This window comes from Lithobates pipiens, unplaced genomic scaffold (assembly GCF_037356315.1).
Source record: "Lithobates pipiens isolate NorthernLeopardFrog02 unplaced genomic scaffold, aLitPip1_a1.2 Scaffold_25, whole genome shotgun sequence".
Lineage (NCBI taxonomy): Eukaryota > Metazoa > Chordata > Amphibia > Anura > Ranidae > Lithobates > Lithobates pipiens.
Window position 1 is genome coordinate 150,486,163 of NW_027507787.1, and position 12,407 is coordinate 150,498,569.

The 12,407-nt window shown below is 45.6% G+C and overlaps 1 protein-coding gene across 2 annotated transcripts in view; it reads right to left on the reverse strand.

Moving 5' to 3' along the window:
• Positions 1–12,407, reverse strand: part of CASP7 (caspase 7) — a 99,438-nt gene that overhangs the window by 11,932 nt on the left and 75,099 nt on the right. For both annotated transcript variants that reach the window (XM_077454994.1, XM_077454993.1), the window contains 2 exons: positions 6,431–6,559; positions 2,169–2,344 (listed from right to left, as the gene is read on the reverse strand). In XM_077454994.1, the coding sequence (XP_077311120.1) occupies positions 2,169–2,344; positions 6,431–6,559 (305 nt within the window). The remainder of the gene's footprint in view (positions 1–2,168; positions 2,345–6,430; positions 6,560–12,407) is intronic.

The window sequence follows — 12,407 nt, forward strand, 5'->3', positions numbered from 1 at the left end:
CTTGCGCCAGCCTGGACCAGCTCCAACGTCAGCCAAAAGCTTCAGACCGCTGCTCCTAAAAATTACACTTTGCTACAATGTAAAGTAGCGAGTGTACAGCTTGTGTAACACTGTAAATTTGCTGTCCCCTCAAATAACTCACACAGTCATTAATGTCTTAAAGGCTGGCAACAAAAGTGAGTACACCCCAAGTGAAAATGTCCAAATTGGGCACCAATTAGCCATTTTCCCTCCCCGGTGTCACGTGACTCGTTAGTGTTACAAGGTCTCAGGTGTGAATGGGGAGCACGTGTTTTAAATCTGGTGTTATCACTCTCACTCTCTCATACTGGTCACTGAAAGTTCAACATGGCACCTCATGGCAAAGAACTCTGAGGATCTGAAAAAAATAATAATTGTTGCTCTACATGAAGATGGCCTACACTATAAGAAGATTGCCAAGACCCTAAAACTGAGCTGCAGCATGGTGGCCAAGACCATACAGCGGTTTAACAGGACAGGCTCCACTCAAAAACAGGCTTCGTCATGGTCGACCAAAGTTAAGTGCACATGCTCAGCGTCATATCCAGAGGTTGTCTTTGGAAAATAGATTTACGAGTGCTGTCAGCATTGTTGAAGGGGTGGGGGGCAGCCTGTCAGTGCTCAGACCATACACCACACACTGCATAAAATTGGTCTGCATTGCTGTCATCCTAGAAGGAACCCTGTTCTAAAGATGATGCACAAGAAAGCCCGCAAACAGTTTGCTCAAGACAACTGCTTGTCTTGTAAAGACATGGATTACTGGAACCATGTCCTGTGGTCTGATGAAACCAAGATAAATTTATTTGGTTCAGATGGTGGCAAGCGTATCTGGCTGCAACCAGGTGAGAAGTACAAAGACAAGTGTGTCTTGCCTACAGTCAAACATGGTGGTGGGAGTGTCATGGTTTGGGGCTACATGAGTGCTGCTGGCCCTGGGGAGCTACAGTTCATTGAGGGAACCATGAATGCCAACATGTACTGTGACATACTGAAGCAGAGCATGATCCCCTCCTTTCAGAGACTGGGCCGCAGGGCAGTATTCTAACATGATAACCCCAAACACACCTCCAAGATGACCACTGCCTTGCTAAAGAAGCTGAGGGTAAAGGTGATGGACTGGCTAAATGTTTCCAGACCTATATCCTAGTATCTGTGGGGCATCCTTAAATGGAAGGTGGAGGAGCACAAGGTCTCTAACATCCACCAGCTCTGTAATGTCGTAATGGAGGAGTAGAAGAGGACTCCAGTGGCAACCTGTGAAGCTCTGGTGAACTCGATGCCCAAGAGGGTTAAGGCAGTGCTGGAAAATAATGGTGGCCATACAAAATATTGACACTTTGGGCCCAATTTGGACATTTTCACTTAGGGTGTACTCACTTTTGTTGCCAGCTGTTTAGACATTAATGGCTGTGTGTTGAGTTATTTTGAGGGGACAGCAAATGTACACAGTTATACAAGCTCACACACTCACTACTTTACATTATAGCAAAACTGCCAATAAGTTTTGCGGTGCAGGCCACTTCATCAGGGCTTTGTCCGTATCTGATTCAAAGTATCTTAAAGCCATGTATTGAATGTGTTCGAGCTAAGGGGAGATTGTTAGTGATATTACACACCGCAGGTGTCATGTACAGACAAAAAGGTCCAGCATCAGGTATAGTATCTGTATTGGGAAAAGACCATGCTCAATTAATCTGAAATGGGACTAGAGATGTTACCCAGAATCTATATAGATTGTCAGAATCTGAGATTTAGTGCCACCTAATTGTGAAGAAATGATGACAGTGTCATCATATCATCATTACTCCCCAATTAGGTGGCACTACAGATACAGCCAACAAAGCCTTGAAGAAGCGGTCTGCACCACAAAACATGTTGGCAGTTTCCGGATGACATGTGTTACAGTATATGTGTTTTTTTATATATGTGGGCCTATCTCTGCCCTTACAATGTTGATATGCTATTTTGTATGTAGTAATACATTTATTTATTTTTTAGATTTGTAAAAACATATATATTCTTGTGATATATTATATTATAATACCCATGGGAACAACCGCTTAAAAGCCCCACACCCTACATGACTGTTTTTTCCTTTATGTATAAATCATACCATGTATAGATGATCTCAGCATATGTCTTACCTGGATGAAGAAGAGTTTTGGCTTCCCGACTAGACTTTGACATTTATCTCCTCGGAAAAGTGTCGTAAGAGTTTTTATGGCCATTACCCCATCCGTGCCGTAGATCTGACCCTCCTCTCCATGGCTCAGGAGGATGCAGGCGAAGCATGCGCTGTCACTGTGGTCATTCTTTGCCACTAACGGGAAGGAAATATTACATCTGTTATTTCTTATATCGTTGCTGGACCTGAATGTTGTCACCATGGGGTTGTTTTATGGCCACTGATAAGGGGGTACTTAGATTTACTAAAACTGGAGATTGCAAAATCTGGTACAGCTGTGCATGGTAGCCAATCTGCTTTTACGTGTTCAATTCAGCTTTGACAAAAAACCTGGAAGCTGATTGGCTGCACCAGATTTTGCACACTCCAGCTTTTGTAAACCAACCCCCATGTGTATTGAAGTAAACTACAATATATTTCCTATACTCACTTTTTAAAGTGGAACTACACTTTATCTGGGCACCACAAACCAAAAGCAATATTTAATTTTTAATATTGAAAGCAAACTCCACCATCCAACCCTTGTCTCCATGCTTTGTTTGCAGAGGAATCACTTACACCCCCCCCCCCCCCAGCATTTCTGGTCATGTGGTCATGGCCATCTTGAGTAAGGGCAGAGGATTCATGTAGCAATTACTTCCTGGCATCCATTTGCCCTTAGTTCAGGCATCCAGGCAACAGGTTGTGCTTAGCTGAAACCCCTCCTCCCCTCCTGAAGACTCCTGTGATGTAGATCATTTACCTAGACATCGAAACTAGGAAGCAACTAAAGAAATATAAAAAAAATAAACAGTTTAAAACATGTAAATATAATATACTTTCCTACCTATTTACTAATGCTAGTAGCATAAGGATTCAAAATAGTCAATGTTGATTGAGAGAGTGAAGTTCCACTTTAAAGAGGAGTTCCAGACTTTTTTAAAAATTAAAAGTCAGCAGCTACAAAAAGTTTAGCTGCTGACTTTTAATAAACAGACACTTAGCTGTTCCACAGTCCAGTGATGTGGCCACAGGGAGCCGCGCTCCTCTCCCTGGCACATCGATTGGAACTGTGGGCACCTGGCCGGGACAGGCAATCTTCTGGGACCGGTCACATGTCCCAAAAGATTGCCGAGAGGGAGGGACAACCTAGGGGAGAGGAGTCTCCCCCTAGGCGGCTCGTGGGTGGAAGGAGGAAGTGGGACAGGAAGTCCCTCTCTAAAGTAGTCACCCCCCCCCCCAAAAAAAAAATGACATGCCAAATGTGGCATGTAAGGGGGGGAGGAGTGCTTAAAGCGAAAGTTCCACTTTTGGGTGGAACTCCGCTTTAAGTTATTTGTAAAATTTGCCTGAAAGTCTTTCTTGGGACTTTTAAAAGTTTGGTGTTCTGCAATTGGATGAATTTAGGGTTCCAGTAGAGATTTCTGAATTTAAAGCATTTGCACATATAGTTTATATATAGTACGTTTGCTTTCCATTTGTGACTAAATAACATTAAAGATACTGTCAGTACTGGCATGGGTTCCCCCAGCACCCAAGGTTAGGATTCACCTCTTTCCCCCTGCAAATGCACAATGTAGATTGAGCACCAGCCACCACTGCAACATTTTTTGGGGGACACAAACAAATTGAAAGTCTGAAAAAAAAAAATCATCAATTGCAGCCTCACTGTGCCCATCAAATGCAGCCTCACTGTGCCACCCCACCCGCTCGCCGTCTACCCGGCACTTATCCTATCTTGGTGGTGGGTCAGGCAGCGGGTGACGGCAACGAGCTGTGGGACCTTGCAGCAGGTCAGACAGTGGCAAGCTGTGTCCTCCATGCGTCTCCCCCCCCCCCTCCAATAGCAGCACCTGTCCTTTCAGCCAATCAGGTGACGGGTAACAGACTCACGCTTCCCGATTGGCGGAGAGGCGGTTTACTTTTAGAAAAGCAAATATTCATTCCCTTTTCTAACACATCTAACACTCAGAGTGCAATCCTTTTTACACCTTTTTGAAGCCTATTAGAGCTTATGGCTCTAATCCAGTGCTTCAAAAATACACCCTGTAGCTGTAATTCAGGCACTCGGATACTATGCATGCATGGCCAATCATTTTCTAATAGTTAGAGGTGGTTATGCCTTTTGTGTTGGCAGGGGCAGAAAGTGGGTGTGTTGGAGCATGGTGTGACAGCAGTAACTGTCAGAGCAAACACACAGCTGCCTGTGCCATCTAGTTACACTAGTGAGCTCCCAGTCCATGTTTCATCTAGTGACTCAAGTGCACCCAGTGACACCAAGCCCTTCCAGTCCACGTCCATCTAATGACTACCGTATATACTCGAGTATAGGCCGACCCGAATATAAGCCGAGGCCCCCAATTTACCCCCAAAAAACTGGAAAAAATTATTGACTCGTGTATAAGCCGAGGGTGAGACATGCCTGTCCATCCCTGTGTGTCCGTCCATCCCTGTGGGTCCATCCATCCCTGTGTGTGTGTCCATGCATCCGTGTGTGTGTGTGTGTGTGTCCATGCATCCGTGTGTGTGTGTGTGTGTGTGTGTGTGTCCATGCATCCGTGTGTGTGTGTGTGTGTGTGTGTGTGTGTGTGTGTGTGTGTGTGTGTGTCCGTGCAGCCTACCTGTGTCCAGCCTGCCTGTGTCCGTCCAGCCTGCGTCCCGTCCAGCCTGCGTCCCGTCCAGCCTGCGTCCCGTCCCGGCCCGGCCCGTCCCGGCCCGGCCCGTCCCGTCCCGAGCCGAGCCTCCGTCCTTCAGCTCTTCGTCGGCGGCCATTCTAGGATTCAAAAGCCGCGCCTCCGTCGGTGATAGGCGGAACACTCAATTTCCCACTGACTGCTGTTCCGCCTATCGGATGTCCGTGATAGGCGGAACACTCAATTTCCCAGCAGCCTGTGTTCCGCCTATCACGGGCATCGTCTCATCCTCGTCCGTAGTACGAGGATGAGACGATGCCCGTGATAGGCGGAACACAGGCTGCTGGGAAATTCAGTGTTCCGCCTATCACAGGCGAAGGCGGAGGCGGAGGCGCGGCGTTTGAATGTTAGAATGGCCGCTGTCTGTCTGCTCGATACGCTGATCGAGCAGGCAGACAGCGATGACTCGAGTATAAGCCGAGGGGGGCACTTTCAGCCTCAAAAAAGAGGCTGAAAATCTCGGCTTATACTCGAGTATATACGGTAATACGCCTAGTACCCCCAGTGGCTTTAGGTGTCCCAGCCTGCGTGTAACCTAGTGTGTCTAGTGCAGTGATAGCGAACCTTGGCCCCCCAGATGTTTTGGAACTACATTTCCCATGATGCTCATGCACTCTGCAGTGTAGTGGAGCATCATGGAAAATGTAGTTCCAAAACATCAGGGGTGCCAAGGTTCGCCATCACTATTATAGTGACTCCTAGCGTGCTTCCAGTCCATTCCTCATATAATTACTCCAGTGTGTCCAGTGACTCGATGTGCTTCCAGTCCCTGTCATCTAATGACTCAAGCACGTCCAGTATGCAACCTGACCCCCAGTGAGCATTCACGACACCTGTGTCCCCATGCAGCCTTCGATATTCTTTTTAACCATGATCTGGAGAATCCCTCTATCCGAGAATATGGACTCCTGTCCATGACCCATTCAGGCCTATACAAGTACAAAAGCACCCGCAGCAGGTGGTCAACTTCAGATCAGATGCACCTGTCAACAGGGCCCTCTTAATAGCATCATGGGACCCTGGGCAAAGTAATGCACCGGGACCCCTACCAGCTTTCCACAATTTACACACCTACTTTGAGAATATAAGTATAAATAGTTGATAGAATTAAACATATTCATTAGTACTTTCAATAAAATCGATTTTACAAAAAGAAAATATTCCATAGATCATAGACTAGTCAACACAAAGGGCACAGTACAGGGGTGGGGGGGGGGGGGTCAGGGGGATGGGTCAGGAGGACACAGTATAGGTTCTGGGACTCTTCCCGGGACCCTGTTCTATCCCATGAAAAGAAAAGTGACTGAAAATTAATCCAAACTAACGTGCAAACTGCTGCTAACACAACTTCAAAGCTAATGCTGAACTGTAGGTCTTAAATCTCCTAATCCTGAATCAAAACATTACTAGCCCCAGATCCAATTTCAGAAAATTACTGATTTCAGCTTATAGGTGAAGTTTTTTCAGCATAAAAATCCTCCATAATAGGGGCACCTGTATGAAAAACAAAACCAACACTCTATATTATACGCAAGCATTCTGTACTCACCACTCTGCAGCAACAGTTCCATCTCCTCACACGTCCGATCATTATAAACCTTCACGTCAAATCCCAAAGTTCGGAAACATTTGAACAGATCCTCGGCGTCCTTATCTGTCCCATTCCGAATACACATCCCTGATGGAGCAATGAGAACAATAAAGCAGATGCCGAGCTAGGCCTGGATGTAACATGTGGAAGATACATTACATGTAACTATATATACAGTGTTAATAAATGTATATCTCCTCCTGCACTTCCTTACTTGCTGTTTATCAATCCACACTCCTCCAGCACATCGCTTCCTTGCTTGCACTCTCCAGAGTAGCTAGCACGGATTTGGTAGGTCTGACACTGGCTCAGCCAGGCCTAAAGCAGGTGCCCTTTCCAGGCAGGGACTGTGGGCCCCTATGGTGTAGCAAATTATAGAAAGTCCCAATGCTAGCTGTCCCCGTGGCTACTGCTCCCAACACCACCTCTTCAGGCACTACCAGCCCTCCTGGCTGCGATCCCCTCGCTACGCTGCCTCTGCCACCACCATCCTCCAGACTGGCTCTGCACCCATCCCAGACTGCTGCAACTCAGTTCTCTCAGGCATGCCTCCCAGTCCTCCTGATGGTGTGAACACTCACCAGCCCTCTTGGCTGCCTCTGTGAAACACCTGGAAACCTGCCCATCAGTGTTCTCTCCTCTTTCTCCTCCTGTGCCTCCTGTCCAGGACACCTCTGTGGGTTGTAAGAGGGTCCCGTGCACACCCAATCCCAGGCCCAAGGTCACCCCCTCCCCCAGATTGGGGAACTCCCTCAAAGGCCCCGACAGCCTAACATTCTATCTCCATATTCCACCTGATACAACTCCTCCCCAGCTGGGTATTTAAGGAGGCCTACCCCCTGCCAATTCAGACTGGGGATTGGTCAGGGCTCCTGAAAACACCCCAGGTGGCTCCCCTCTCCACCTCCCTTTCCAGAAAGTAACAGAAGATTCTGGAAAGAAGTGGGAGGTCCTAGTGACACCACCTGTGAGTCACCCAGCACTTCTCTAGGTCCCTCCCAACCCAGATCACCAAAAAAAAAAAAAAAAAAAAACACACACCCTGGCTTGGCTGCCAAATTTACCTACTCTCAAAAAGAACTACTTTGCTCTAGCACTCTAGAGGGTGATAATTATATATAGTGGGTAAAATAAGTATTGAACACATCACCATTTTTCTAGGTAAATAGATTTCTAAAAGGTGCTATTGGCATGAAATTTTCACCACATATCGGTAACAACCCATGCAATCCATACATACAAGGAAACCCAAACAAATGAGTTCTGAAATGAAGTTACGTGTAATAAAATGGAATGACACAGGGAAAAGGTATTGAACACATTAAGAAATGGTGGTGCAAAAAGGCATGAAAAGCCAAGACACCAGCTGAAATGTATCAGTAATTACAAAGCAATCCTTCATCTTGTCAATGCAAATTAATATCAACTGGTTCAGCCTCAACTGATGGCCTATAAAAAGGGGTCTCATTACCAAAAGGTGTCAAACAAGAAACATCTCATGATGGATAAAAGCAAAGAGCTCTCTCAAGACCTTCACTACCTTAGTGTTGCAAAATATACTGATGGCATTGGTTACAGGAGGATTTCTAAACTTCTGAATGTTCCAGTGAGCACTGTTGGGACCAACTGGAAGTGGAATGAACATAATTTTACCATAAAACTACAAGGTCAGGTGCGCCTCGGAAAATTTCTGACAGAGGCATGAAAAGAATTATCAGAAGAGTTGTCCAAGAGCCACTTGTGGAGAGACCTGGAATTAGCAGGTACAATTGTTTCAAAGAAAATAATAATAAAAGTAATGCACTTGACCACCATGGCCTGCATGCATGCTTACCACGCAAGACTCCATTGCTGAAGGAAAAGCATGTTGAAGCAAATTTAAATTTCCTGCACAACATTTAGCCAAGCCTATGAAACTGACCAAATGTAACTCTTTGGATGCCATAATACAATGTATGGAGTTCAAATGGCACTGCGTATCACCCCAAAAACACCCCAATACCAACAGTGGAGTTTGGAGGTGGGAACATCATGGTATGCTGATGCTTTTCAGCATATGGTACTATCAAACTTAATGTTATTGAAGGAAGGATGAATGAAATAATGTACCAAGACATTCTTGATAAAAAATCTCCTGCCATCTACCAGGATAATGAAGATAAAACAAGGGTGTACATTTCAGCAAGACAATGATCCCAGACACAAAGCCAAGGAAACTCTTGGTTTCAAAGAAAGAAATAAAGCTGCTAGAATGGCCCAGCCAATCACCTGACTTGAATCCAACAGAAAATCTATGGAAATAACTAAAGATTAGAGTTCATAGAGGAGGCCCACGGAACCTTCAGGATTTGACGACTGTTTGTGTGAAAGAATGGGCCAAAATCACACCTGAGCAATGCATGAGACTAGTTTCTCCATACAGGAGGCATCTAGAAGCCGTCATTACCAACAAAGGCTTAAAAACGCCTCTCCATGTTATTCTATGGCCTCATGCACACACAGGCATTTAGGAGCTGTAAGTGGCATAGGCGTTTTCAAGCTGCAAAAAAAAACCAGGGCCAGCACGTTCTGAGGACCGGCGTTACAGCTGTAAAAACATCTGACGCTGCTAAATGCGGCTTAACGCTGCATACCGCCATGTTAAGCCTAGTGAAGAGGTTTTTTTTTTGACATGTTAAAATCAATGGTTCCCTATGAGAGCCTATTGGTTTGAATAGAAGTTGCACCACAAGTCAGAACAGGATGATCTGACTTGCAGTGTGGCTTGTACACTGAGAATCATGAAGGGGAACCCTCGCAAAAAAAAAACAAAAATAAACTGGAGTGCGGTTCCCCCCCAAAACCATATCAGACCCTTTGGTCTAGTATGGATTTTGAGGGGAACCCCCCAAACCATGAAAAAAATAGTATGGGGTCCCCCAAAATCCATACCAGACCCTTATCTGAGCATGCAGTCCAGAAGCGCCCCCACCCCTTCCTGGACCATGTCAAACAACACACCCTCAACATGAGGGATGGGTGCTTTGGGGCAGGGGGGCGCTGTGCCCCCCACCCTAAAGCACCTTGTCCCCTTGTTGATAGTGTCAAGGGCGTCTTCCCCATAATTTATCGGAATCTGGAAGCCCCCTTTAAGGATGAGCCCCCACCCTATGTGAATAAGTAACCAAAAAAAAAAAAACCACAACAACAGTACATAGGTTTTTGACAAAGTACTTTATTAAACCAGCTCCAATGTGTCTTCACCCTCTGGTCTTTTCCCCTCTCCATTAATGACTTCTTCCCTCGCCGATTCTTTTCCCTCCTCTGGTGAGGTCTTCTTCTCTCTCCAGTTTGTCTCCCCTCTCTGGTTCTTATCCCTCCTCTGCTGAGGTCTTCTCTCTCCACTGTCTTCTTCCTCTGGTTCTTCTGCTGCCTCTTGTTGTTCTTTCTCTGACGTCTTCTCCCGACGCTAGCTCCCATTGTTGTGTTAAGTCAGGTGTGCGACTTTACCTAATTAGCCATGGGGTGTGACCACTGTAATCTGGAGACCCCACCCCCTTGTGATGTCACCTCCCCATCATGCCCTGGGCGGTGATGTCACAAGGGGGTGGGGGTCACCAGATGATATAAAATATTTAAAAATTTTCAGTTAGCATGTTCAATAATTTTTACCTGTAATATTCCTTTTTTTTTTTTTACACATAACTTAATTTCTGAACTTATTTGTTTTGGTGTCTGTATGTATGGATTGCATGGGTTGTTACTGAGTCCAACATGGTGAAAATTTCATGTCAATAGCACCTTTAGAAATATATTTACCTAAAAAAGAAATGGTGGACGTGTACAAAACTTATTTTACTTATTTTACCCACTGTGTGTATCTAAGGCAGTAGATACAAAATGGTCTATTTTCTTGATATAGGGGGCTTCATTTGCTGCACGTCATATTTAGTGAATGTAATCCTGCAGAAAACTGTCAGACTGCAAATATGCAAAATTAGATGGTCAGAGAATATGAACATGCTAAAGGAGTTGTTGGAGACTGGGGACATGCTTCAGAAGACAGCCATAGACTCCATAGACTGGGGATACAGAAGACTGCAAGAGATCACTATTACAGTCTCTTTAAAAATGAAAGCTTCCATGTTTGCGTTTCCTACATGCCACTGAAAAATGATATGCACCACTGCAATATTCTTTAGGAAGAAAAAAACATAATAGAAAAAAGGTAAAAATGTGAGAGAAGTAAAATTAAATCAGATGGTTACCAAGACCAAGTCATTGTAATGACCTTTAAAACTATGAGAAGAGAATCCATACACTATATGGCCAAAAGGTTGTAGACAACTGACCATGTCATCTATATGAGTTTTTTGGACATCCCATTCCAGAACCATTAATACGACTGCAACATACTGAGCGATCGCAACATACAGGGATATACAATGTAATACTGACATATAATCACACACATAGTTTGGACTTGGACTTGTGTCTTTTTTCAACCTCACCTACTATGTAACTATGTAATACAGATACTATGTGTATACCATCCTCCATTCTTTTTCCATGGCTTTTCACAAACTTTAGGAGGGTGTCTGTTGGAATTTGTGCCCATTTGTGAGGTCAAGTTCTGAGTTTGAATGGTAAAATCTAGCTCACAATTGGCATTTAAAATTAATCTCAATAGGTGTTCAGTAAGGTTGAGGTTAGGGCTTTGTGCAGGCCATTACAGTTCCTCCACACTAAACTGGTCAAACCATGGCTTTGGCTTTATATACAGGGGGACAGTCCTTTTGGCTAAGATCAAGTGTAGTATCTGTTCTTATCAGTTACCAGGAGGTGGCTCTTGCTTCCGTCCCTGTTCTACGGCGAGGTGGAGCAGGGGCGCCAGTTGCTATGCAAAACCTGCTGGTGTAAAGGTGACCCGGAGTGGTTCATAGCCGAAAGGGAAGCCTTCTGATGGGGATGGAGAACCACTGGTCGGCGCCAGGGGAGGGGACCCTGGCCTTCTGGCCTGGATTGGGGCAGCTTTAGCTCTAGTCAGTTTTTCGGGAGGGAACGTTTGTTCCCCTGTTTCCAACAGGGGGACGGCCTGTACTTCCCGAATGTAATTAGGTAGGAGTGTTGGGAGTGAGGGTGAGGCCTGATGGCAAAGGGTCTCACTAATCTCCTGGATCTCCATGCCTTTCTGGCTGGGATGGGGGCTGCTGTGGTCTGGGCTGGGGGGTCGGGCATGCTTCTTTGAAAAGCCTATGGTGATGTGGCAGTTCAGGGGTGCCTTACATTCCCTGTGATTTATCACTCTGAAGTCTGGCACCACGGACACTTCACTGTATACACACTTTTCACACCTGCCTCTAGGGCCTTTTGACTAGGACCAGAAGAATTTTTGATTCCTGGCCGGACGGCCTGGCCATTGTATTGCACAATGACCACCTTTTCACTCTCCTCTTCACTATCCCTTTCCCCACTTTTTAGTTATTTTATTTGTGTGTTGTGTGTCACGTTTTATGTTTGTCGCCTGCACGTTTGGCTAGTAGGGTGTCGGTCCTCGGTCCAACCCTGAACGTTTTGTGGAAGGGTGGACATAGGCCTTCTGGCTTGGTTCACCCTCTCTTTGGGTGGTCTCCCTTCAGGGGAGCCCCTACCCTAGTACCTGGGTGGGTCTGTTTCGGCAGACCTTCCGGAGAAAGGCGGTCGTCTGGCTTCGGCTGGATGGGCCATGTTTTGGTACCTCAGTCCCCGTCTGGAGCCTAACGCCCCGGGGGATCAGGGTAAGGTCCTTCCTTGTGGAGGACAGGAGACACCCATTGCATGTTTTTGTGTGTCACTCTTGATGTGTGTCCACTTTTTTTGGCACCGGGTGGAAGTTTTTGGGTGTGTTTTGCACGCCATAGGCTTTTAAAAAAAATAATAAAATAAATAAATAAATAAATAAAAAATACAGGGGGAC